Source organism: Salmo salar, chromosome ssa03, assembly GCF_905237065.1.
Source record: "Salmo salar chromosome ssa03, Ssal_v3.1, whole genome shotgun sequence".
NCBI classification, from domain to species: Eukaryota; Metazoa; Chordata; class Actinopteri; order Salmoniformes; family Salmonidae; genus Salmo; species Salmo salar.
In genome coordinates this window covers 44987409-45014574 of record NC_059444.1, presented here as the reverse complement: position 1 = coordinate 45014574, position 27166 = coordinate 44987409, and the positions used below count along the sequence as shown (strand labels likewise).

The 27166-nt window shown below is 41.7% G+C and overlaps 1 protein-coding gene across 3 annotated transcripts; it reads right to left on the bottom strand.

Annotated features, from left to right (window-relative positions):
* Positions 1 to 10112: 10112 nt before the first annotated feature.
* On the bottom strand, positions 10113 to 26982 carry LOC106600557 (MAU2 chromatid cohesion factor homolog). Of its 3 annotated transcripts, none has more exons than XM_014192006.2 (19): positions 26439 to 26982; positions 26190 to 26207; positions 23816 to 23881; positions 23314 to 23409; positions 17840 to 17934; positions 17679 to 17706; positions 17213 to 17368; positions 14989 to 15135; positions 14795 to 14885; positions 14506 to 14609; positions 14329 to 14406; positions 14110 to 14184; positions 13926 to 14009; positions 13781 to 13830; positions 13609 to 13686; positions 13314 to 13425; positions 13096 to 13186; positions 12898 to 13025; positions 10113 to 11965 (listed from the first exon to the last, which is right to left on the bottom strand). In XM_014192006.2, the coding sequence occupies exons 1-19, from the start codon at positions 26670 to 26672 to the stop codon at positions 11888 to 11890; spliced, it is 1809 nt and encodes a 602-aa protein (XP_014047481.1). In that variant the 5' UTR covers positions 26673 to 26982; the 3' UTR covers positions 10113 to 11887. The 3 variants fall into 3 exon arrangements, with proteins under 3 accessions (XP_014047481.1, XP_014047483.1, XP_014047482.1); XM_014192008.2 differs by having other exon boundaries at positions 14119 to 14184; XM_014192007.2 differs by having other exon boundaries at positions 17213 to 17365.
* Positions 26983 to 27166: the final 184 nt, after the last annotated feature.

Sequence of the window (27166 nt, the reverse complement as noted above, 5' to 3'; positions counted from 1 at the left end):
TGAGCTCTGTGTGAGAGGGAAGTGGGGAGATGTGAGTTTTTAGGTTTCCTCTATAAACAGATCTCGAATCAGATTAGTTTACCTTGCTCTGCCCAAATGCTAACCATACTGACCTTAGACCAGTGTCAACTTCATCCTACTCCAAAGTACTCAGGGGGGAGAAGTGGTGAGATAGATACACCAAAGAGCAGGGGGACCGGGGAGGGATACTCAAAAAGGAAACTTAAAGTGAATGCTTTGTCAGCTAGGCCTTCCCTGTGGCTCAGTTGGTAGAGCATGGTGTTTGCAATGCCAGCATGGTGTGTGCAACGCCAGGGTTGTCGGTTCGATTCCCATGGGGGGCCAGTACAAATGGATGAAATGGATGCATTCACTACTATAAGTCGCTCTAAATGACTAAAATGTAAAAAAAATAATAATAAAAGTGAATTGTCCTGCTGTTCTTTGCCAAAGAAACACAAGGAGAAGCAGGATGAAGTTGCCTTTTACACTGATCTGAGGTCAGTTTTGTGTTTCCCCTCCTAATCAATAAATCAAATGTATTTATAAAGCACTTCTTACATCTAATGAAGGTGGCATGTAGCCTAGCGCTTAAGAGCATTGGACCAGTAACCAAAAAGTCCCTGGTTTGAATCCCTGAGCAGATGTGCCCTTGAGCGAGGCACTTAACACTAATTGCTCCTGTAAATCGCTCTAGATAAGAGCGTCTGCTAAATTACTAAAACGTAAATGTAATGTTAGTTCAAATCAAATCTTATTGGTCACATACACATGGTTAGCAAATGTTAATGCGAGTGTAGCGAAATGCTTGTGCTTCTGGCTCCGACAGTGCAGTAATATCTAACAATTCCCCAACAATTACCTAATACACACAAATCTAAAAGGGGTGAATGAGAATATGTACATATAATAATATGGATGAGCGATGGCCGAGCGGCATAGGCAAGGTGCAATAGATGGTATAAAATACATATGATATGAGTAATGTAAGATATGTAAACATTATTAAAGTGGCATTATTTAAAGTGGCATTGATCAAAGTGACTAGTGATCCATTTGTTAAAGTGGCCAGTGATTGGGTCCCCATGTAGGCAGCAACCTCTCTGAGTTAGTGATTGCTGTTTAGCAGTCTGATGGCCTTGAGATAGAAGCTGTTCTTCAGTCTCTCGCTCCCAGCTATGATGCACCTTTACTGACCTCACCTTCTGGATGGTAGCGGTGTGAACAGGCAGTGGCTCGGGTGGTTGTTGTCTTTGATCTTTTTTGCCTTCCTGTGATGTTGCTTCAATATATCCACATAATTTTCCATCCTCATTATGCCATCTATTTTGTGAGGTACACCAGTCCGTCCTGCAGCAAAGCACCCCCACAACATGATGCTGCCACCCCCGTGCTTCATGGGTGGGATGGTGTTCTTCGGCTTGCAAGCGACCCCCTTTTTCCTACAAACATAATGATGGTCATTATGGCCAAACAGTTCTATTTTTGTTTCATCAGACCAGAGGATATTTCTCCAAAAAGTATGATCTTTTTACCCATGTGCAGATGCAAACCGTAGTCTGGCTTTATTATGGTGGTTTTGGAGCAGTGGCTTCTTCCTTGCTGAGCAGCCTTTTAGGTTATATCGATATAGGACTCATTTTACTGTGGCTATAGATACTTTTGTACCTGTTTCCCCAAGCATCTTCACAAGGTCCTTTGCTGTTGTTCTGGGATTGAATTGCACTTTTCGCACCAAAGTACGTTCATCTCTAGGAGACAGAACGCGTCTCCTTCCTGAGCGGTATGATGGCTGCATGGTCCCATGGTGTTTATACTTGCATGCTATTGTTTGCACAGATGAACATGGTACCTTCAGGCGTTTGGAAATTGCTCCCAAGGATGAACCAGACTTGTGAAGGTCTACCATTTTTTTCTGAGGTCTTGGCTGATTTCTTTTGATTTTCAATGATGTCAAGCAAAGAGGCACTGAGTTTGAAGGTAGGCCTTGAAATACATCCACAGGTACACCTCCAATTGACTCAAATGATGTCAATTAGCCTATCAGAAGCTTCTAAAGCCATGTAGTCATTTTCTGGAATTTTCCAAGCTGTTTAAAGGCCCTGTCAACTTAGTGTATGTAAACTTCTGACCCACTGGAATTGTGATACAGTGAATTAGAAGTGAAATAATCTGTCTGTAAACAATTGTTGGAAAAATTACTTGTGTCATACACAAAGTAGATGTCCTAACCAACTTGCCAAAACTATAGTTTGTTAACAAGAAATTTGTGGAGTGGTTGAAAAACAACGTTTAATGACTCCAACCTAAGTGTATGTAAACTTCTGACATCAACTGTATATACTAGGCGGTGTCAGAGGAAGGCCCAAAAAATTGTTAAAGACTCCAGTCACCCAAGTCATAGACTGTTCTCTCTGCTACCGCACGGCAAGCGGTACCATGAGCGCCAAGTCTAGGTCCAAAAGGCTCCTTAACAGCTTCTACCCCAAGCCATAAGACTGCTGAACAATTAATAAAATGGCCACCCGTACTATTTACATTGACGCTACCCCCACCCTTTACACTGCTGCTATTTACTGTTTATTATCTATACATAGTCACTTTACCCCTACGTACATGTACAAATTACCTCGACTAACCGGTACCCCCTGTATATAGCCTTGTTATTGTTACTTTTTATTTTATTTTTCACTTTAGTTTATTTAGTAAATATTTTCTTAACCCCATTTATTGAACTGCATTGGTGGTTAAGGGCTTGTAAGTAAGCATTTCACAGTAAGGTCTACACCTGTTGTATTCGGCACGTGACATAAAATTTGATTTGATTCATTTCAATTCAATTTTTTCTCTCTCTGTTTGCCTGGCCTTTCCTTTCCTGTGAACAAACAGCATTATGGCCATTGAGGGCTAGGAGCAAAGATCAGGACATTACTATAGAAGACTACTGCAGACATTCAGGTTGCTTCTTTGTTCTGGTCTCTGTGAGAAACTACCTACTGCAGTCGGAGAAGCGACCCATCCATCGAAGACTGAATACCACTCTCTTCAGACAGCAACTGGGTTTCTTTAACACTCTCAGCCCTCCTCCTAGCACTATCGTGTCATTACATGTTTTGTCATTTAGCAGATAATCTTATCCAGAGCGACTTACAGGAGCGATTAGCGTTAAATGGCTTGCTCAAGGGCACATCGACAGATTCGGACCAGTGACCGTTCGGTTACTGTCCCAACGCCCTTCACCGCTAAGCTACCTGCTGCCCTGTCGTACAACTTTATTTCCCATACACTTGTAAGTTTGTAAATGTAGTACTACAATGGAAGTGTTGTGCTTGTGATGTAAGTTTGTTCATGCTATGGCTCCCTTTTATAAGTCCCCTTACGTTCCCTGACTCCCTCACACTCTCTAACTCACTCTGTTTTTCTTCTATTTACAGTAAGCATTAGTGAGAAAACAGACCACATTCATTATGCGGCTTTCATAAAGACGTGAAAATGTGAATGAATGCTCTCTGCTAAATATTCATCAACCACAACACATTATAATGATCAATCGATGAGAACAAAGAACCACGTCCTAATTTCAGATTCACACTGCGTTTCTTTCACTGTGGTCTGGTCAGGACTGTGGCTTCTCTACTCTCCCTGCATGAGGTAATGGCCACCAGTAACAACATGATTCCCATTAAGTACTATAACAAAGCACAAAGTAGCTGTCCCAGTCCCGATCAGCCCCACTCACTATTTGGCAGGAAGTGGCTTCCTCCTCATAGCTTTGCTAAGACACCTATTACCTAATAAGTATCAGTGGCTAGTATCACGCTCGCAGCATTGCCTTGGAATATCTCCCCCCTCCTCCTTCTCTCTCTATTCCTCTCTTCCCAAGCTCACCTCTTTTCAATCTATTCTTTCAAAAACCATTGGGGGGGTAAACATGTGCATTGAGATGAAGCAGATTCTATGTGGGGGTATTTGTGTTTTTCTCCTGCCCTTTCAGTGGAGCTGTCTGAGGGGGTAGAAGTGGCCTCTACACTCTGATACAGGTTCAGATATCTTGTCATCTCCCTAACAGTTAAGATTTAGATCCTAGACCTGCGGTGAAGTGCACTTTCTACCTGCAAGTCAGAGAATGATGTGACAAGTCTCTGAAGGACTGATCTCAGTAACTGGCTCATGTCCGCTCGAGGTAGAAGATGCCTCTAACTACAGATGTAGGATCAGTTTATGCCCCCACAACTGTAGCCATAGTGGCGCCACTGAAATTACGGAAGATGTTTCACCTTGACGGCTCGGGTATTCGAACCAGCGACCTTTCGCTGCGGGTTTCTGGGGTTACTGGCCCAATTCTCAATCCACTAGGGGATGATATTATATGACCCTGTTTCAGTATGGGGGTACTTCTACCCACTTCTTCAGTGTCCCAGTGGTAGCACAACTATGAGGTAAATCTCAAATGTCTTTCCTTGATTCCTTGTGTCCTTGATTCCTCAACCTCCTTCTCAAAACACATTGGAGGAGAAGGTCCGAGGGGAGGAACCTGCGTTTTGTGAAAGAGGTTGAGGAATCAAGGACACAGAGTTAAGGTAAGACTAGAGATTCATATGGAATAAGAATTAGAATTTTGGGTACAACAACCTCAAATTGTACGCCACACAGCCGAGAGACAGGGCCACTAGTATTTATGGTGACAATCTGCTCCGATTATTCAATGTATTTATTTTTATTCAGGGTATACCCTGTATTTTTCTGCCCTCCACGCTACCGCCTCTGTTGCCAAATAATGCGCTTCTCAACACACATGGAGCTGCGGGCGTCACCGCAGTGGGCATGCGCCCTTCAACACGCCAGGGGGACCAAGCACATCTATAACCACTGACCATCAAGGGGCAAAGCAGCACCAACATGCCAGGGTCCCTAGGTCTTGTGGTTGCTTCTTGCCTTCAATACCTGTAACAGGATCCGACTTGCTTTTTAGCCTACAATGGCAATAGTGAGAACTTTAATAGGTAGAACTGATCCCAGATCAGTTGCCATAGGCATGGGTCTGAGGAGCCCTATTCGCATGCACAGTGATCGAGGCCATATCCCTTCTCTCTTCATAACAGGTCAGAAGATAATACAGAAGCAAACTGTCTCAACATCAGCAATATCATACCATTGTGAATAGCCTGCCCTTGGGCATGTATGACTGAGACCTCATCCTTGGTGTAATGTTCAATCAGTCTTCTAATCTAGTTTATCTCCAAATGGGAAATGACCACAGCTCACCTAAATTTGAGCTCTGTGTGAGAGGGAAGTGGGGAGATGTGAGTTTTTAGGTTTCCTCTATAAACAGATCTCGAATCAGATTAGTTTACCTTGCTCTGCCCAAATGCTAACCATACTGACCTTAGACCAGTGTCAACTTCATCCTACTCCAAAGTACTCAGGGGGGAGAAGTGGTGAGATAGATACACCAAAGAGCAGGGGGACCGGGGGAGGGATACTCAAAAAAGGAAACTTAAAGTGAATGCTTTGTCAGCTAGGCCTTCCCTGTGGCTCAGTTGGTAGAGCATGGTGTTTGCAATGCCAGCATGGTGTGTGCAACGCCAGGGTTGTCGGTTCGATTCCCATGGGGGGCCAGTACAAATGGATGAAATGGATGCATTCACTACTATAAGTCGCTCTAAATGACTAAAATGTAAAAAAAATAATAATAAAAGTGAATTGTCCTGCTGTTCTTTGCCAAAGAAACACAAGGAGAAGCAGGATGAAGTTGCCTTTTACACTGATCTGAGGTCAGTTTTGTGTTTCCCCTCCCTAATCAATAAATCAAATGTATTTATAAAGCACTTCTTACATCTAATGAAGGTGGCATGTAGCCTAGCGCTTAAGAGCATTGGACCAGTAACCAAAAAGTCCCTGGTTTGAATCCCTGAGCAGATGTGCCCTTGAGCGAGGCACTTAACACTAATTGCTCCTGTAAATCGCTCTAGATAAGAGCGTCTGCTAAATTACTAAAACGTAAATGTAATGTTAGTTCAAATCAAATCTTATTGGTCACATACACATGGTTAGCAAATGTTAATGCGAGTGTAGCGAAATGCTTGTGCTTCTGGCTCCGACAGTGCAGTAATATCTAACAATTCCCCAACAATTACCTAATACACACAAATCTAAAAGGGGTGAATGAGAATATGTACATATAATAATATGGATGAGCGATGGCCGAGCGGCATAGGCAAGGTGCAATAGATGGTATAAAATACATATGATATGAGTAATGTAAGATATGTAAACATTATTAAAGTGGCATTATTTAAAGTGGCATTGATCAAAGTGACTAGTGATCCATTTGTTAAAGTGGCCAGTGATTGGGTCCCCATGTAGGCAGCAACCTCTCTGAGTTAGTGATTGCTGTTTAGCAGTCTGATGGCCTTGAGATAGAAGCTGTTCTTCAGTCTCTCGCTCCCAGCTATGATGCACCTTTACTGACCTCACCTTCTGGATGGTAGCGGTGTGAACAGGCAGTGGCTCGGGTGGTTGTTGTCTTTGATCTTTTTTGCCTTCCTGTGATGTTGCTTCAATATATCCACATAATTTTCCATCCTCATTATGCCATCTATTTTGTGAGGTACACCAGTCCGTCCTGCAGCAAAGCACCCCCACAACATGATGCTGCCACCCCCGTGCTTCATGGGTGGGATGGTGTTCTTCGGCTTGCAAGCGACCCCCTTTTTCCTACAAACATAATGATGGTCATTATGGCCAAACAGTTCTATTTTTGTTTCATCAGACCAGAGGATATTTCTCCAAAAAGTATGATCTTTTTACCCATGTGCAGATGCAAACCGTAGTCTGGCTTTATTATGGTGGTTTTGGAGCAGTGGCTTCTTCCTTGCTGAGCAGCCTTTTAGGTTATATCGATATAGGACTCATTTTACTGTGGCTATAGATACTTTTGTACCTGTTTCCCCAAGCATCTTCACAAGGTCCTTTGCTGTTGTTCTGGGATTGAATTGCACTTTTCGCACCAAAGTACGTTCATCTCTAGGAGACAGAACGCGTCTCCTTCCTGAGCGGTATGATGGCTGCATGGTCCCATGGTGTTTATACTTGCATGCTATTGTTTGCACAGATGAACATGGTACCTTCAGGCGTTTGGAAATTGCTCCCAAGGATGAACCAGACTTGTGAAGGTCTACCATTTTTTTCTGAGGTCTTGGCTGATTTCTTTTGATTTTCAATGATGTCAAGCAAAGAGGCACTGAGTTTGAAGGTAGGCCTTGAAATACATCCACAGGTACACCTCCAATTGACTCAAATGATGTCAATTAGCCTATCAGAAGCTTCTAAAGCCATGTAGTCATTTTCTGGAATTTTCCAAGCTGTTTAAAGGCCCTGTCAACTTAGTGTATGTAAACTTCTGACCCACTGGAATTGTGATACAGTGAATTAGAAGTGAAATAATCTGTCTGTAAACAATTGTTGGAAAAATTACTTGTGTCATACACAAAGTAGATGTCCTAACCAACTTGCCAAAACTATAGTTTGTTAACAAGAAATTTGTGGAGTGGTTGAAAAACAACGTTTAATGACTCCAACCTAAGTGTATGTAAACTTCTGACATCAACTGTATATACTAGGCGGTGTCAGAGGAAGGCCCAAAAAATTGTTAAAGACTCCAGTCACCCAAGTCATAGACTGTTCTCTCTGCTACCGCACGGCAAGCGGTACCATGAGCGCCAAGTCTAGGTCCAAAAGGCTCCTTAACAGCTTCTACCCCCAAGCCATAAGACTGCTGAACAATTAATAAAATGGCCACCCGTACTATTTACATTGACGCTACCCCCACCCTTTACACTGCTGCTATTTACTGTTTATTATCTATACATAGTCACTTTACCCCTACGTACATGTACAAATTACCTCGACTAACCGGTACCCCCTGTATATAGCCTTGTTATTGTTACTTTTTATTTTATTTTTCACTTTAGTTTATTTAGTAAATATTTTCTTAACCCCATTTATTGAACTGCATTGGTGGTTAAGGGCTTGTAAGTAAGCATTTCACAGTAAGGTCTACACCTGTTGTATTCGGCACGTGACATAAAATTTGATTTGATTCATTTCAATTCAATTTTTTTCTCTCTCTGTTTGCCTGGCCTTTCCTTTCCTGTGAACAAACAGCATTATGGCCATTGAGGGCTAGGAGCAAAGATCAGGACATTACTATAGAAGACTACTGCAGACATTCAGGTTGCTTCTTTGTTCTGGTCTCTGTGAGAAACTACCTACTGCAGTCGGAGAAGCGACCCATCCATCGAAGACTGAATACCACTCTCTTCAGACAGCAACTGGGTTTCTTTAACACTCTCAGCCCTCCTCCTAGCACTATCGTGTCATTACATGTTTTGTCATTTAGCAGATAATCTTATCCAGAGCGACTTACAGGAGCGATTAGCGTTAAATGGCTTGCTCAAGGGCACATCGACAGATTCGGACCAGTGACCGTTCGGTTACTGTCCCAACGCCCTTCACCGCTAAGCTACCTGCTGCCCTGTCGTACAACTTTATTTCCCATACACTTGTAAGTTTGTAAATGTAGTACTACAATGGAAGTGTTGTGCTTGTGATGTAAGTTTGTTCATGCTATGGCTCCCTTTTATAAGTCCCCTTACGTTCCCTGACTCCCTCACACTCTCTAACTCACTCTGTTTTTCTTCTATTTACAGTAAGCATTAGTGAGAAAACAGACCACATTCATTATGCGGCTTTCATAAAGACGTGAAAATGTGAATGAATGCTCTCTGCTAAATATTCATCAACCACAACACATTATAATGATCAATCGATGAGAACAAAGAACCACGTCCTAATTTCAGATTCACACTGCGTTTCTTTCACTGTGGTCTGGTCAGGACTGTGGCTTCTCTACTCTCCCTGCATGAGGTAATGGCCACCAGTAACAACATGATTCCCATTAAGTACTATAACAAAGCACAAAGTAGCTGTCCCAGTCCCGATCAGCCCCACTCACTATTTGGCAGGAAGTGGCTTCCTCCTCATAGCTTTGCTAAGACACCTATTACCTAATAAGTATCAGTGGCTAGTATCACGCTCGCAGCATTGCCTTGGAATATCTCCCCCCTCCTCCTTCTCTCTCTATTCCTCTCTTCCCAAGCTCACCTCTTTTCAATCTATTCTTTCAAAAACCATTGGGGGGGTAAACATGTGCATTGAGATGAAGCAGATTCTATGTGGGGGTATTTGTGTTTTTCTCCTGCCCTTTCAGTGGAGCTGTCTGAGGGGGTAGAAGTGGCCTCTACACTCTGATACAGGTTCAGATATCTTGTCATCTCCCTAACAGTTAAGATTTAGATCAGCGGTAGGGTAGTCAGATCCTAGACCTGCGGTTAAGTGCACTTTCTACCTGCAAGTCAGAGAATGATGTGATTGAGTCTCTGAAGGACTGATCGCAGTAACTGGCTAATGTCCGCTCAAGGTAGAAGATGCCTCTAACTACAGATGTAGGATCAGTGTATGCCAACCACAACCCTAGCCATAGTAGTATGGCGCCACTGGAGCAAATTAGGGTTAAGTGCCTCGCTCAAGGACACCGACAGATTTTTCACCTTGATGGCTCGGGTATTCCAACCAGCGACATTTTGCTGCGGGTTACTGGACCAATGCCCGATCCATTAGGGGATGATAATATGTATTTGGACTTCTACCAACTGCTAATGTCCCTGTGGTATCAACCATTGAATAAATCTCAAATGTCTTTCCTTGAGTCGTTGATTCTTCAACCTTCTCAAAACACATTGGGGAAGGTCTGAGGGAGGAACTTGTGTTTTGTCAAAGAGGTTGAGGAATGAAGGACACAGAGTAAAGGTAAGACCAGTGTCATATGGAATAAGAATTCTGTGAACAACAACCTCAGATACAGATCATACGCCACACTGGGACAGGGCAATTGGGACTTCTATACACTTCCTTCTGTTCGCATCATTATTCATTTAGGTTTGATCAATATCTGGAGGATAAAAATCAAGACCATTGAAGGCTGGGCTCTCCCATAAGCTTCACAATATTAACATGGAAACCTCCAAAAAGGTTAAGAATGTGAACATTAGTCTGGGCAACAATTTTTTTAATGTGTAATTCAAACCTTGGTCACTACACACAATTAGACCTTTGGTTTTACCGTTCTCTCAGGAAGGGGTATAGAGGGGAGAGACATTTCCAATGCAGAAACAATGTTCTTAATAGTTTCTTTCAAAGTACCATTGCCTGACCTTCAGCCATTTCCACACATCTCTTCCAGCCTAAATGGTGGGCATAAAATGTGCCCTCAAGCATAAATGTGATAATTAGCATTTTAAGTGTCGTGTATAGCCAATTCTCATAGGATTGGGGTCAAGGTGTCTGTTACATGGGTTGAACAGAGCTGTTAGATGATCTGTTGTCTCAAATCAAATCAGGACCAATGCTCTGTAATAGCCTATTTATTTGGTCTCAAAAGAAAAGTTGAAGGTATCATTTGTATGTTGGCGTGTTCAGATCAGCATAAAACTAAATAATTAAAAAGTGGATGCAAAATAACTATTTCCTTTAGCAATTCTATTTGAAACTTTTCTTGATAATGTGTTGAAAAAAAGTCAAAACAATACCAGCATAAAGAAAATAACCAAACCTATAATAACCCCATAGTATAAAATAGACTTGATAACTGTTGTAGGCTGTCGTAGCTGGAGCATTTGATTCACAACTGACCAAACATAGCCTTTACATGTTTAAATCATTCAAAAGAAACATCTAAATACACAAAGGGGAAAAAGTCTAAATGTTTACATGCCATATTACAAAAAGATCTGCAAAAAGAAAGAAAAGTGAAACTGATATTGTCAAACCTGGTATATAAATAGTTAAACTTTACAAAATCTAATAAATGATTCATTTGGTAAAATAAATTGTTAAATATTTACAACACATAAGTGTCATTGCAAAATGGTTTGTAGGCTGCGAAAATAAGAGTCTGCATTGTGATACAAAAAAAATGTGACTTTCACATATAATTATACAGTGAATAACAATTGTGGTATTCTTGAAAAACCTATCACCATTTAAAAACTGTTCCATAAAATACAACTAAAAGTGTCCTTTGCCAACAAGTTGCTCAAATATGACTCTGCAGTGCCCCCCTCTGGTTGCAATGGGCACTGTAGTAGAGTTCAGGGGGACAATACTTTTTAGATGCCAAAAAAATAAATAAATAAAAAAATACAAAAAAGGGGGTGCCAACACTGCTGCCATTAATTTTTTTTAGTAAAAACACATAATAAAAATGACGTTAAAATATTCACCCAACCTTTATTGCCCACTAGGACTGTTGTTGTGTAGGACCCAACCATTGTTTTAAGTTCTCTCACATGTGCTCCAGTGACTGTCTTCTCACTAGTTTATTGTTCTGCATTGAGCTTGGGGTACAGGTGGTGTCTTTTCTCTCTGTGTGTAAAAACCTTCTATGGAACCCTTGTTGTCAGCAATTCAAAGTTAACCATACACACCACCAGCTAGACCAAAAAGCTAGCTTTGACTGCCATGTGGATATCAGTAAAAACTTGAGAGAAAAAAAAAAAAAAAGATGTGAGGTTTCAACTCTATAAGATACTCTACTTTCATTAAGTGTCCAGTGGCAGTCAGGTTCTCTCTCTCCCTCTCTGTAGTATTCCATTTCAGCATTAGTTAGGCTTCTCGTTGGCATGGTCACAACAATGTTCAAACAGACGGGCATCCAGGCTGTATGCAGATCAGCAGCATACGAGTCTCCCGCTTCTTTTCTTTCCCTTGACTGCTCTATCCTCCTACCTGTCCCTTCCTCTCTCATTCTTTCATGGCGTGGTGGTGCTCAGAGAAGGCTGGCCAGGCTGGTAGTGGGTCCGTTCTGGGCCTGGAACTGGCCCACTGGAGGTGGTCCATCCGTCCACTGCAACAACACTCAGTCCATCAGCTCACTGTCTCACATTAATTCCTCTAGCTGTGCATATACACTACTGGTCAAAACGCCTGATCATTTAAGGGTTTTTATTTTTACTATGATCTACATTGTAGAATAATAGTGAATACATCAAAACGATGTAGTAGTAACCAAAAAAGTGTTAAATCAAAATAGAGTTTATATTTGAGATTCTTCAAAGTAGCCACCCTTTGCCTTGACAGCTTTGCACACTCTTGGCATTCTCTCAACCAGCTTCATGGGGTAGTCACCTGGAATGCATTTCAATTAACACGTGTGCCTAGTTAAAAGTTAATTTGTGGAATTTCTTTCCTTCTTAATGCGTTTGAGCCAATCAGTTGTGTTGTGACAAGGTAGGGGTGGTACACAGAAAATAGCCCTATTTGGTAAAAGACCAAGAACAGCTCATATAAGAAAAGAGAAACAATCCATTACTTTAAGACATGAAGGTCAGTCAATACGGAACATTTCAAGAACTTTGAAAGTATCTTCAAGTGCAGCCGCAAAAACCATCAAGCGCTATCTAACTTATCAAGGCGGTGGCTATTTGAAGAATCTCAAATATAAACTACATTTTGATTTGTTTAACACTTTTTTGGTTACTACATGATTCCATGTGTTATTTCATAGTTTTAATGTCTTCACTATTATTCTACAATGTAGAAAATAGTAAAAATAAAGAAAAACCCTTGAATGAGTAGGTGTTCTAAAACTTTTGACCGGTAGTGTATATGTTGGACATTTTCGGTGGATAAATACTCACCATGGTGCAGTACAAAAATATTGGTGTATGATGACTAACTGATATCGATTGATGAGTTCTTATCCTAATGAAGTTATGCTTTGGAAGGCTGTGCATTAATTATATACACATATTGATAGCTTGATTGATGGATCCTTACACTGATGAGGTTGTGCTCAGGGAGACTGCAGGCAGCGATGTGGTCCTGCAGGAGCTGCTGGGAGAAGTTCTGGTGCATCTGAGCCGCCTCGTGGGCATCTATCGTGTTCCCACACGCCTTGTTTAGATCTACAGGGAGGAAAACACAGTCCCAGTCAGTACCACACACACACACACACACACACACCTGTTGTCTTACCCTTGAGCAGAGCTGAGGACCAGAGCTGGACTGACATGTCGGGGATCTTGCTGGCCAACTGCATAGCTGGAACAACCATGTTGTTGCTCTCCTGGAGGAAACACAGCACCAAATGCATGGTTCAGATTGAATCACACCTCCTAGCATTGCTCTGAGGCATTATGTGGTCTGAGAAACACTGCTATAAAACCCTGGAGTGCCCTGTGATGTGATCTCACCCGGTGGTTCCCCAGCACATAGAAGATATGGCCCAGTAGGACCAGAGAGCATGCGGTCAGACGATTCAGGTCTTCAGCATTGGACATCTTCAGAGTCTCCCTCAGGAACCGCCTAATGGGACACAGTCGTACGCACATTTCTTTGATGAGGCTTCACAGTTGTGCTCTTAGGCTTTCTTTCCAACTGAGCAGGTATATTCAAAGTGTGTGTGTTGAAGATATCATTTGTATGTCATGTATTGGAAACATAAACAAATTGTTAGTCCAATGTCTGGTAAGTCATAGGTGAACTTACTTGGCCTCATTGTATCGTCCCTGGAAGAAGGAGAGGAGTCCACGGATGTAGAAGGCTGCTGCTCGCAGACAATGAGAGCTGGAACGGGACGAGTAGAGGAGTCCGTTTAGACTCAAACATCGCAGTGCTGCACTTGGAGCTGCCAAAATACATAGAAAACACATTCTCTTACCTGACAGGGAAGTTATGATCTGGGTTTATCCTCTCCAACAGGCTATAAAGCTGTTATAACAAAAAAAGGGACGTTAAACCCAAGTCAAGAAGTGCCATTCATCACAACAACCCTGCGATTCTGAATGCATCCGATGCCCTCTTACCTCCTGGTGCCTGTTGCCTTCCCTGATGTAGACGCTGGCCAAGTTGGTCACGATGAACGCCCACAGCTCCTGGTGCGTCGTCAGCTGGAAGAGTGAAACAAGTATTTCAGTAAACACACCAAGAAATATAAAATGAAGAGGTTACTCAATTTTGCCAGCCAATAGGTATCTTAGACACACTCACGTCACTCACCCGCAGGGCAGCAGTGAACTGCGCCTCTGCGTTATCCATGCAGTTCACGGAGATGCAGTACAAACCCTGGAACAGACCACAAGCGTGATAAGGGATGTGATTGGCACAACATAGAAAACCAGGACAAAATTACTACCTGTCCATTTCATTTATAATGTATAGATATAAGGAATCACATTAAAAGGCTTTTTTTGAATCGCTGATACTCACTAGCATGGTGTGTAGCTGGGATGCGTGGTTGGTGAATAACCTTGGGGACTGAGCGCACAGCTGACACACCTGAGAGATCTGAGAATAGGGAAAGATGAAAACTCAAGCAGGTCATGTGCGCTTCAGTCTAACTATCTGTATGCATGAATGAATGTGCATGTTAAGCTCGTTCCATACCTCCTGCAGTGCCGTGGCCTTGTGACCAGTGACGAGTCGACACATGATGATGTGCTCCAGTAGGATGACTTGGAATGTGGAGAGGATGGGGCTGGAGTCCAGCACTAGACAACACAATACAATCAATAACAAAAGAAAGTTACCAACAAACACATGAATACTACTACTGCTGAATAAAAAAAAAAAAAACACTGGGAACTGTTGAGAGAGGGTATGGTTCAGAGGATCACAGAGATCCTATTAAACTACCTCTATATGTAATTCTATGATGAGGATTCCATTGACTTACTTTTGAGCTTTTCCAGCTGCATGAGTGCTTTGTCTGTGTATTTCTGGGCCTTCTCCAGGTAGCCTGCTTGCATGGAGTGCATGACCGTCACCTGCGGGAAAAAAAAAAAAAGTTACGTCCCTTTTTTTAACATATGTAGTGACAACAATATGACCCATAGAGGTCAAAGGTCATGTGCAGTGCCTGTATCCCACCAGGTAGACGAGGACACACATGTGCTCCTTGGGCAGCCAGTGGAACAGGTCGGCAGGGTTACTGGGTAGGATCTCATCGTCGTGGAGCGTAGAGATGGTCTGGATGCACTGCTGCAGCTGCTTCAGACATGGCTTCACACTCTTCACCTATCAGGCCAAATAAAATGCATTCATCACATCAGTTATGTGCCTTCTTTACAAGTGGGGCTACATATGAAATAATGTCTGAGAGTTGTATGATGACTTAATCTCTGCGTGCTTATTGCTCCTAATTCCTGTCGTGTTGATTAAGTCCCATTTCAAACAGGTTTCAATAACAGACCCTTATATTTTGTGACCAGTGACCACACTCAAATACAGAACGCAGGCCTTTGTGATGATTACTCAGGCCTTACCCTGTCTGTTAAGTGTATATAGCTACTGTATCTAGAGTGTGTGAATTCCTGTCGTGTCTGTGTATCACACACATACACACAGTTGAAGTCGGAAGTTAACATACACTTAGGTTGGAGTCATTAAAACTTGTTTTTCAACCACTCCACAAATCTCTTGTTAACAAACTATGGTTTTGACAAGTCGGTTAGGACATCTACTTTGTGCATGACTAGTAATTTTTACAACAATTGTTTACAGACAGATTATTTCACTGTATCACAATTCCAGTGAGTCAGAAGTTTACATAGACTAAGTTGACTGTGCCTTTAAACTGCTTGGAAAATTCCAGAATTTTGTCATAGCCTATCAGAAGCTTCTAAAGCCAATTGACATCATTTGAGTCAATTGGAGGTGTACCTGTGGATGTATTTCAAGGCCTACCTTCAATCTCAGTGCCTCTTTGCTTGACATCATGGGAAAATGAATGAATGAATGCACCAATTTGTAAGTCGCTCTGGATAAGAGCATCTGCTAAATGACTTAAATGTAAATGTAATGTAATGTAAAATCAAAAGAAATCAGCCAAGACGTCAGAATTATTTTTTGTAGACCTTCACAAGTCTGGTTCATCCTTGGGAGAAATATCCAAACGCCTGAAGGTACCACGTTCATCTGTACAAACAATAGTACGCAAGTATAAACACCATGGTACAACGCAGCCATCATACCGCTCAGGAAGGAGATGCGTTCTGTCTCCGAGAGATGAATGTACTTTGGTGCGAAAAGTACAAATCAATCCTCGAAAAACAGCAAAGGACATTGTGAAGATGCTGGAGGAAACAGGTACAAAAGTATCTATATCCACAGTAAAATGAGTCCTATATCGACATAACCTGAAAGGCCGCTCAGCAAGGAAGAAGCCTCTGCTCCAAAACCGCCATAAAAAAAGCCAGACTACGGTTTGCCACTGCACATAGGGACAAAGATCATTCTTTTTGGAGAAATATCCTCTGATCTGATGAAATAAAAATAGAACTGTTTGGCCATAATAACCATCGTTATGTTTGGAGGAAAAAGGGGGAAGCTTGCAAGCCGAAGAACACCATCCCAACCGTGAAGCACTGGGGTGGCAGCATCATGTTGTGGGGGTGCTTTGCTGCAGGAGGGACTGGTGCACCTCACAAAATAGATGGCTTCATGAGGATGAAAATTATGTGGATATATTGAAGCAGCATCTCAAGACATCAGTCAGGAAGTTAAAGATTGGTCGCAAATGGGTCTTCCAAATGGACAATGACCCCAAGCATACTTCCGAAGTTGTGGCAAAATAGCTTATGGACAACAAAGTCAAGGTATTGGAGTGGCCATCACAAAGCCCTGACCTCAATACTATAGAAACTTTGTGGGCAGAACTGAAAAAGCATGTGTGAGCAAGGAGGCCTACAAACCTAACTCAGTTACACCAGCTCTGTCAGGAGGAATGGGCCAAAATTCACCCAACCTATTGTGGGAAGCTTGTGGAAGGCTACCTGAAACGTTTGACCCAAGTTAAACAATTTAAAGGCAATGCTACCAATACTAATTGAATGCATGTGAACTTCTGACCCACTGGGAATGTGATGAAAGAAATAAAAGCTGAAATAAAATCACTCTACAATTATTCTGACAATTCACATTCTGAAAGTAAGGTGGTGATCCTAACTGACCTAAAACAGCGAATTTTTTACCAGGATTAAATGTCAGGAATTGTGAAAAACTGAGTGTAAATGTATTTGACTTCAACTCATATATGTCTATCCTGGTATGTGTAAATGTTCTTGGTGAATAAAAGGCGATACTGATTCTTTACCTGTCCAGCATCCAGGTAGTGTGTGACCTGCAGCACCAGGAAGAACACCCTGAGGGACTCCTTCTGGATGGGGTTTCCCTGCCAGTTCTCCACGATGGTCCCACACAGAGTCAGCAGGGGGTGCACCTCCCCAAGCTTCCTCTCCATCAGCAGCAGCTTTAGACAAACACACAGGGTGACATTTCACTTTTCTTAAAAAAAAAGGGAGCATTGTGTTATTTAACACTGTTAATCTTAGGAATTAGTGGATTGGGGTGGACTATCCCTTTAATTAAACAGCACAAAATAACATTTGTTTTGTTTATTAGGTGGGCATCGATACTTTCATTAAAACAGTTCAGGAAGCAATGTTCCAAGTGCCTCCAGCAGAATTTAATATTGAATTTACGTCATAAATGATCATTACTTAATTTGAATTCATCATCATGAGAGAATCTTGAGATGATCAGTATGTTTCTCAACTTACCATTCCTTTACTCAAAAGAAAGAGGGCTCTGTGCGGGAGGATAGAAAACAAGGTTCAGTAACATCGTGTAACCAGACTACAACACTAGCCATCATCAGAGCAGTAAAACAACAGCTTGACAATGTACGGGCGTGAGAACTGCTCAAATGGTTCAACACTACCTGGTGTATTCGGAGCCCACTACCCGGGCATACTCTGCCCCGACCCCCAGGAGGTCACAGGCTGACACTAGATCCTTCTCCAGCGTGTGCAGTTGCTGAGGGGAAGAAAAACAGGACCATTGAGGAAAGTAACTAATGATCAATATATAAAGTACAGTTCCTTCAGAAAGTATTCACACCCCTTTACATGTTCCACATTTTGTGGTGTTACAGCATGAATTTAAAATTGATTAAATTTAAATTGTGTCACTGGATTCAACCCATTTGTTATGGCAAGCCTAAACATGTTCAGGAGTCAATTTGCTAAACAAGTCACATGGACTCACTGTGTGCAATAGTGTTTAACATAATTTTTTCAATGGCTACCTCATCTCTGTACCCAGCACATACAATTATCTGTATGGTCCCCAAGTTAAGCAGTGAATTTCAAAACAGATTCAACCAAAGACCAGGGAGGTTTTCCAATGCCTCGCAAAGAAGGGAACCTATTGGTAGAAATAGAAGACATTGAATATGCCTTTGAGCATGGTGAAGTTATTAATTCCACTTTGGATGGTGTGTCAATACACCCAGTCACTATAAAAATACAGGTGTCCGTCCTAACGCAGTTGCCGGAGAGGAAGGAAACGGTTCAGGGACTTCACTATCAGTGATTTTAAAACAGTTAGAGTTTAATGGTTGTGATGGGAGAAAACTGAGGGTGGATCAACAACATTGTAGTTACTCCACAATACTAACCTAAATGACAGAAAAAACTTTTCCAAAACATGCATCCTGTTTGCAATAAGGCACTAAAGAATACAAAAAAATATATATTTTTTAAAGCAACAATTTTACTGAGTTACAGTTCATATAAAGAAATCAGTCAGTTAAAATAAATTCATTAGGCCCTAATCTATGGATTTCACTTGACTTGGCCGACCAACTGGGGAGTCAGGCCCAGCCAATCAGAATGAGTTTCTCACAAAAGGGCTTTATTACAGACAGAAATACTCCTAAGTTTCATCAGCTGTCCGGAAGGCTGGTCTCAGATGATCCCAGAGTTGCAGAAGCTGGATGTGAAGGTCCTGGGCTGGCGTGGTTAAACATAGTCTTCTGTTGTGAGGCCGGTTGGACGTACTTCCAAATTCTAAAACAACGGAGGCGGCTTATGGTAGAGAATTTAAAATTAAATTCTCAGGCAGCAGCTCTGGTGGACATTCCTGCAGTCAGCATGCCAATTGCACGCTCTCTCAAAACTTCAGACATCTGTGGCATTGTGTGGTGTGATTAAACTGCACATTTTAGAGTGGCCTTTTATTGTCCCCAGCACAAGGTACACCTGTGTAATGATCATGCTGTTTAATCAGCTCCTTGATGTGCCACACCTGTCAGGTGGATGGATGCACTCCATGTAAAACCTTAAATTGTATGAGGCCAAGACGAGTACTCTATCAATAGCTTCATCCCACCACTCCTGTGTAAATTCAATACCCATTTCCCGTACCCACGCAGATTTAGTTGTTGGTGGTGTGTTTGTCCAATGACAATACACAGATAAATCTGAGAAATGACTGCTTTCTGTCGAGGTAATAGTCAATAAACCATCCCAGGGTTGGCAAGGGGGTGGAGCAAGGAAGCCAGAAAATGGTGAAGAGAATGCTTAATTTGATGGTAACGAAAAAAGTGAGATGGAGGCAAAGAGTATTTAGAGGCCAGGTTGGGAAAACTAGAAAAATGTAATTTACATATAAAAGTCTTGGAAAGACTTAATACCTTTCCTTTTCCAGTGAGAGAAAGCATTATCTATTAGGGAAGCGGAGAATAAGTGACTCTTATCAATAGGACCCATAGTAGATGCAGAGGAGAATTTAAAATGCTGTCGAAACTGGTACCAAATCTTAAGTGAGGAAAGCACTACAGGATTGCCAGTATAGCGAGAGGGGGATGCTGGGAGAGAAGAGCAGATTAAAGCACAAAGAGAAGCAGAAATACAAGAATGTGCCTCTAGGTGGCACCATGGGGTATCTGGAGCTTGTAACCAGAATGGCAAATTACTTAAAATTGGCTGCCCAGTAATAATATAAAAAGTTGGGTAGTGCCAGCCCTCTACTAAACGTGCATCTCTGAAGTAAAGATCTAACGCTGGGTACCTTTTACTTTCCTTTCTTTATAAAAAAACAATGGGATAGATTGAAATAGATAAAAGGAATTTGGGTAAACTGTTCATTTTTACAGCATCAACCCTTCCTATAAGTGATAGTGGTAAGCTAACCCATCTCTGAAAATCAGATTTCATTTGCGTAAGCAGGGGAGCAAAGTTTGCAGAAAAAGAGAGAATGAAATGAACAAGTTACGATCACTCCAAGGTATTTGAGACCAGAGAGCTTAAACTTAAAAGGCAAGTCTGTCTGCTGGAGCGCTGCAGGATTGATTGGGAAGCACCAACTTTTCTGGAAAATCAGCTTGTAACCGGAGAAGGAGCCAAAGTTCTCCAGAATAGAAAGGATCGAAGGTAAACAAGTTACAGGGTTATTTACCTAGGTTATCATTATATGCAGATTATTTGTTACTATGTTCAACTCCTTCCCATGTTACACCTTGGAAAGAGGAGGATGCCCGTAAAGCTACTGAAAAGGGCCCAATGGTGACAGCAAATAATAAAGGGGACAGTGGGCAGCCTTGGCGTGTACCATGTTCCAGGGCAAAACGGGTGACATTGGTACAGACACTGGCCTGGGGAGATGTATACAAGAGACAGACCCACGAGCTAAATCTGTCCCCAAATCCATTTTTTTTTTATAGAACAGCAAATAGGTACTCCCATTCAATTCTGTTGAATGCCTTTTCTGCATCTAGGGAGTTTACCACCTCAGGGGAGTTCGGAGATTTGTTTAACATAAATATTAAATTAACATCTTTCCTTTATAAAGCTGTTTTTTCCTGTGATAAGAGTCCTGGTAAGACTACTTACTTCCAGACGCCTCTATCCTTTCGACAGCACCTTTACATCCACATTAAGGAGGCTTAGGTGCCTAAATGAAGAACAGGAAGTAGGGTCTTTCCCTTTAAGGAGAAGCGCTATTGAAGCCTGTGTTAGGGTAGGTGGCAGTGAGCCATTTTCAAGTGACTCATTATTCATAGACAAAAGTAAAGGGGCTAACTTGGTATTGAATTTCTTAAAGAACTCAGTTGGAAACCCATCAGGCCATGGAGCTTTACTGCTCTGCATCGACTTGATAGACTAACTTCAAGGCTGAGAGGAGAATCAAGGTCATCTCCAGTTCAGCCAGAAATGTTGTCATATTGGCAGTATCTGATGGAAATGTAGACATAAACAGGCCAGGGAGGAATAAACATTTGAAGGTGTCATTGATCCCCGTAGTGTCAGAAATCAAGCTATGAGAGGAATCTTTAATTTGGGGAATCAGATGGGTAGCAGCGCAGTGTTTTAATTGGTGTGCGAGCAGACGACTTGCCCTGTCGCCATGTTCATAGTAGGTACCACGTGAACGCAATAGTAACCGTTCTGCATCTGTAGAGGACAAGAGATTGAATTCAGTTCAACCATTGCTTATATAGCTCTGGAGAAGGCATCAAGGCATTTTGGTGGTCTAAGTCAAGGATGGCTCTACAGTTCTTCTAGTCTAGCTTCCTGAGTTTTGTTTAAATTAGAAAAATAAGAAAGGCATGAAGTGATTCCCATAAAAGAGAATGAGAGGTTGAGTTTGTATGATTTGAAAAAATAAAATGATCAATAGAAGTGGAGATAATGTTACAGAAGTCTGCATCAGACAGAAGAAGAGAATTGAATCTCCAGAGAGGAGTACGAATTTGTCCTGATAGGACTATGTCGAGGGCTAAAGGTCCATGGTCAGAAATTACAATGGGTAAATATTCAGAAGAGGTGACATTTAGAAGTAACTTATGATCAATAAAGAAATACTCAATACGAGAAAAATAATGGTGTCTGAAATAACAGTAGTAGAGAAATGTATGATTTTACTAACCAAAATTGCAACCCCACTGGCTATGGAGTTAAAGTCTGAGTGGAAAACCTGACCGAACCTGGAGTTTTGTAGCCTTGAGTGATCTTTAATGCGTAAATGGTCTCTTGTAAAAATACCACCTCTGCATTTAGCTTTTTCCAAATGGGAGAAGACCCTTGACAAGATTATACATGGTCTTAGTATTCCAAGATAAAAACTTAATAGGATTAGGCCTACCTATTCCCATACTACTAATATTAGCGTTGTTAGCCATCTAAAATATTGAAAGGAAAAATGTGTGAACAAACCAAGCATTTGCAAAGATAAGAGAAAACTGACAATTGTTTTTGTTTTTTGAAACGACCAAAGGTCACTCCCCTTCCCCTCCTATCCAAACGCATTGTCTCCTTTCCCCAGCGAATGGAGATAGCATGTTGACGTTTGTGCAGCATCAGTGCATACATTTGAAAAGGTGTTCACAAAAGAGTAAAGTAGGTCAACAGAAAACCCCATAACCGTAAAACAGAACTTTCCTGACTCATGGAGTCTTTAATCAGTGCAACACATACAATGTGTCTTAAGGATGGCCACATGCTAAACCGGAAGCCTTGTGCACAAAATTTGAGAGAAATAAGCTTTTTGTGCATATGGAAAATTTCAGGGATCTTTTATTTCAGCTCATGAAACCAACACTTTACATGTTGCGTTTGTTTGGTATAAAACTATAGAGAAATTTTTTTTGCAAAGAAATTAACTTCATGCCCTGAATACAAAGCGTTGTCGTATTGGATTTGCCCCAAACATAACATCACTGACTACCACTTCATATTTTCAAGCATGGTGGTGGCTGCATTATGTTATGGGTATGCTTGTCATCGGCAAGGACTAGCAAGTGTTTTGGGATAAAAATAAACAGAATTGTGCTAAGCACAGGCAAAATCCTAGAGGAAAATCTGGTTCTGTCAGCTTTCCAGCAGACACTTGGAGACAAATTCACCTTTCAGCAGGTCAATAACCTAAAACACAAGGAGTTGCTTACTAAGACAACATTGAATGTTCTTGAGTGGCCTATTTAAATCTACTTGAATATCTATGGCAAGACTTGAAAATGGCTGTCAAGCAAAGATAAAAAAACAACTTGACAGAGCGTGAAGGATTTTTGCAAATATTATACAATCCAGGTGTCCAACGCTCTTAAAAGACTTACCCAGAAAGACTCACAGCTGTAATAGCTGCCAAAGGTGGTTATATCATGAGATCTGCATTTCATTTTCTATAAATTAGCAAACATTTAAAAACATATTATTTTTTTTTTTATTTTTACTTTGTCATTATGGGGTATTGTGTGTAGATGTGTGATATTGTTTTTTGTTTTAATCCATTTTGAATTCAGGCTGTAACAACAAAATGTGGAATAAGTCAAGGGGTGTGAATCATTTCTCAAGGCACTGAATAGAGGTTATTTCAAAACTTAAATGTACAGATTTAGTTGTTAGTTTGACGTACCGCCAGTTGGAAGAGTAATCTGCAGTGCCAGTAGGGAGTCTGTTGGGAGATCTGGATGGCCTTCCGCAGCAAGGGCTTTGCAGAGTCAACCAGAATCTAAAAAAAGACCAGAGATAAAATCAGTTCAATGACATAAATCACTTTTACTACAATAGAAAAACCTACAATCAGAAGTGTTTTCTAAACAAACTACCATATGCTACTTTATCTTAGTTTCAGAGTTCACTTACATGCAAAAGCAGCTCAATTAGGGGAAAAACAATGCAAGGATTACTGATCAAGCTTATTTTGTGACGACATAACAGCCAAAAAGTAAAATGAATGAGTATGACATTGACACGAGTATGACATTGTCTTGAAAAAACATTGAATGACTACAGAAAGGATAACAAATAAAATTGCAAAGAGAAACATGTGAACAGAACTGTTTAAATGCAGGAAATGGCCTAGTGCAAGGTGAAGGAAGGCCACAGGGTGCCAAGGATAACAACACTTCACTTACCTGTTGGCAATAGAGCTCTGACAGAAGACTTGCAGCCTCAAATTTGACATCTTCAAACTGAGGGATCTGGTATTATTTGTAAAGGTAAAATATGTTTCTCTGCGGTCTGCACAACAACACTACAATCAATGAAGATTTAAAAAAAAGAAATAATTGAAAGCATGGTCAACACTTCTCCAGTTAGATCAGTGGTTAGCAAACCTCCCCTGGAGACCCTTCTTTAAATTTGTATTGGCGGATTGCAACCGAGAGGTGCATACTCCGCAACCTACTCTATTGGAGTATGAGGCCAGTTTACATTTTTCTTATTTAGCCCTGCGTTTCCACCTACTCTTCTGGAGTGTGAATTCATTCAACTTTGTGAAGGGGAAAAGGCCAGGGAAAAGTGAAGAAAAATAGCTTGGAGGACAGGACATTATCGTTTAACACACTCTTCTGCAGTAAAATCTTGTACACCCAAGTATACTTCTCTGCAATTGTCACCGCATCTATTTTCTGTGATTTACGTTCCATTTCTGCACTACAGTTTGATAACCATGGCTTTGAAAGGGAAGAAACCAACCAAGAAACCAGCACATTATTCCTATCACTCTCTATTGGTCACTGCCTACTCACAGGGTGCCTCTTGGGTTCAGGGCGAGGGATCCTATCTTCCTCTCTTCACTAACTCAGCATACGACAACTTCTGTAATACTCTGATCCTGGCAGCCTCAACCTGCCCCTCTCTCACAGGACACTTCTGATCTCCAGCACCATGGGTACCCCTACAGTTAACACACACACACACACACACACACAAACACACAACACACACACAACACACACACACCTTTTTCCACCGATACTACACATTCCTTTGTCTCATGCCCGGACTGCACACTTCTCAGTTCAGCGTCTTCTGTTTCACACTCACCACGGAGTCTGCTTCGCACTAAACGGCGGGTATCAGACACCGGGAATCTTCAATTTCAGTTGATCCTTCTTAACACTACCCCAGGTATCACTGCTTTCAATGCTCCACTCCGTGCTCCAGAGAGCAAAACAAGTCACGGTTGTCCCTAGGCACGTGGTGAAGAGCGCCCGTTCCCTCTGGACAGAATAAAACATTTTAATAAAAACAGCGCAAGTCCACCTCGAGTTCCTTTCACTGACTCAGTCCCCAAACTCTTTTCCACCCAACCTGACACCACATATGTAATCAGCCAGAAGGCAAGGATCTCTCCAACAAATCTCACTCCCACTGGGGCAGAATCATCCTTTTCTTTCTTCAGACACATCAACCTCCAACCCTTGCAGCTCCAAATCCTCACCTCCATTATCATTTATTTTTTAAACTGCTGTAGCATGAATTCCCATTTTTGTATCTCTCTCTCTCTCTCCCCCCCCAGGTTCCCCCTTTGTTTCTTCAACTTTTCCAAAATATTTTTTTTCATTTTTTGTACTTGACGCCCATCAACCTTCCTTCCTTCCTTCCTTCCTTCCCCTCCATATTCGAAACACCAGGCCTCAAACTACCAAAAAGTCCCTTTCTCAGCCTTGTCTTTTCAAGAACGTAGTGCGGAAGTGGTGGCAGCATTTTACACAACATGGACCATGAAAGTACAGCGGTGTGACACTATTTCCCCATCCCTAGCAAACACAGCTGATTAAACTATTTGCATTCTAAACTGAAAATCATGATTAGTTGATTATTGAAGTCAGCTGTATTAGCAGTTTATTTTTTAAACTGCTGTAGCATGAATTCCCATTGTTGTATCTCTCTCTCTCCCCCCCCCCCAGGTTCCCCCTTTGTGTCTTCAACTTTTCCAAAATAATTTTTTTCATTTTTTGTACTTGACGCCCATCAACCTTCCTTCCTTCCCCTCCATATTCGAAACACCAGGCCTCAAACTACCAAAAAGTCCCTTTCTCAGCCTTGTCTTTTCAAGAACGTAGTGCGGAAGTGGTGGCAGCATTTTACGCAACATGGACCATGAAAGTACAGCGGTGTGACACTATTTCCCCATCCCTAGCAAACACAGCTGATTAAACTATTTGCATTCTAAACTGAAAATCATGATTAGTTGATTATTGAAGTCAGCTGTATTAGCTGGGGAAAAGTGTGACACAAGTCAGGCCCCCCAGGACTGGAGTTGCACATCTCTGAGATAGTATTTACACAACGATGCTTATTGACTAAGTGGCTAGCAACAACAACCATATAAACAGTCTATCCCCTCCTCGGGGAACCCCAGATGTTTCACTATTTTGTTGTAGCCCTGAACTAGCTCACCTGATTCACCTAGTCAAGGGTTTGATGATTAGGAGACGTTAGAGAACTACTGAGTTAGATACATACTTTCACACACGAAACCATTATAATGCAAAAGGATACTTGTTGTGATATGAACCACTGTGGAAGAAAACAGAGTGCGAAAGTTAGTTTCAATGATCCGTTTTGTACATAGAATGTTGATGTCCTAACAATTAATGTAAGCTGTCACGAGATAATGTAATATTCTCACTCATGAAATCAACAACGTTGGTTCACTTTTCTGATCTGCAACACACAGACCGCTTTGCCATAACTGCGGCCTTACTTTCCCCTCCACAATATCCACGAAGTTTCCTAGGGAATGCTCACCGCTTTCTCCAAGTGGCTCCGGGCGAGTTCGGTGTTCTTGGTGTGGTGGTAGAGTACCGAGCCTAGCTGGAGATGAGTTCGGGCTTCGACCCTCTGCGGCGGTTTAAACTGAAACACCGCCTGCAGACAGTGGACGCAGAGACGGATCTTGGGGGGACTTGAGGTGCGAAAATGTTCCGCAAATCCGAGCAGCGCCAGATACCAAGACTCCGGGGCTTCTCCGCTTGTCGCCATTTTGCTAACAAAGGCAACAGTCGCTATCACACGACTGCCGCTGTTTAGCGATAGTTTGCTCCAGGGCGCTGATCTAGGATCGATTATGCTCTCTGACTTCCGAATGTTGTGGTCAAATTGGGTAAACTGTAATTGACAAAGATTATGGATATACTGACAAGATGCATGTCTCTCCGCCCTAACAGTGGGGGGTCCAGTTTATCCTTTCTTTGACTTTGGATTGGTGGAGCCATCTCATTATTGTAATATCTTTTTAAATATTCGATAAGGGTGACGTCGACCGGCTGCATTCAATGGAGAGAGGCGCAACACTACCAGCCTCATGACATGAATATGCACTACCATCTCGAGACAACTCCGATAGTGTTTTTTTTATCAACGTTTCCTGGAAGTCACGTGTCCCACAGCAGTACACTCGTAACAAATTAAGCATTAAACTTATATTCGATCAAATAAAACTAATGTAGCAAATAAGCCATTTATTTTTTTGTTGA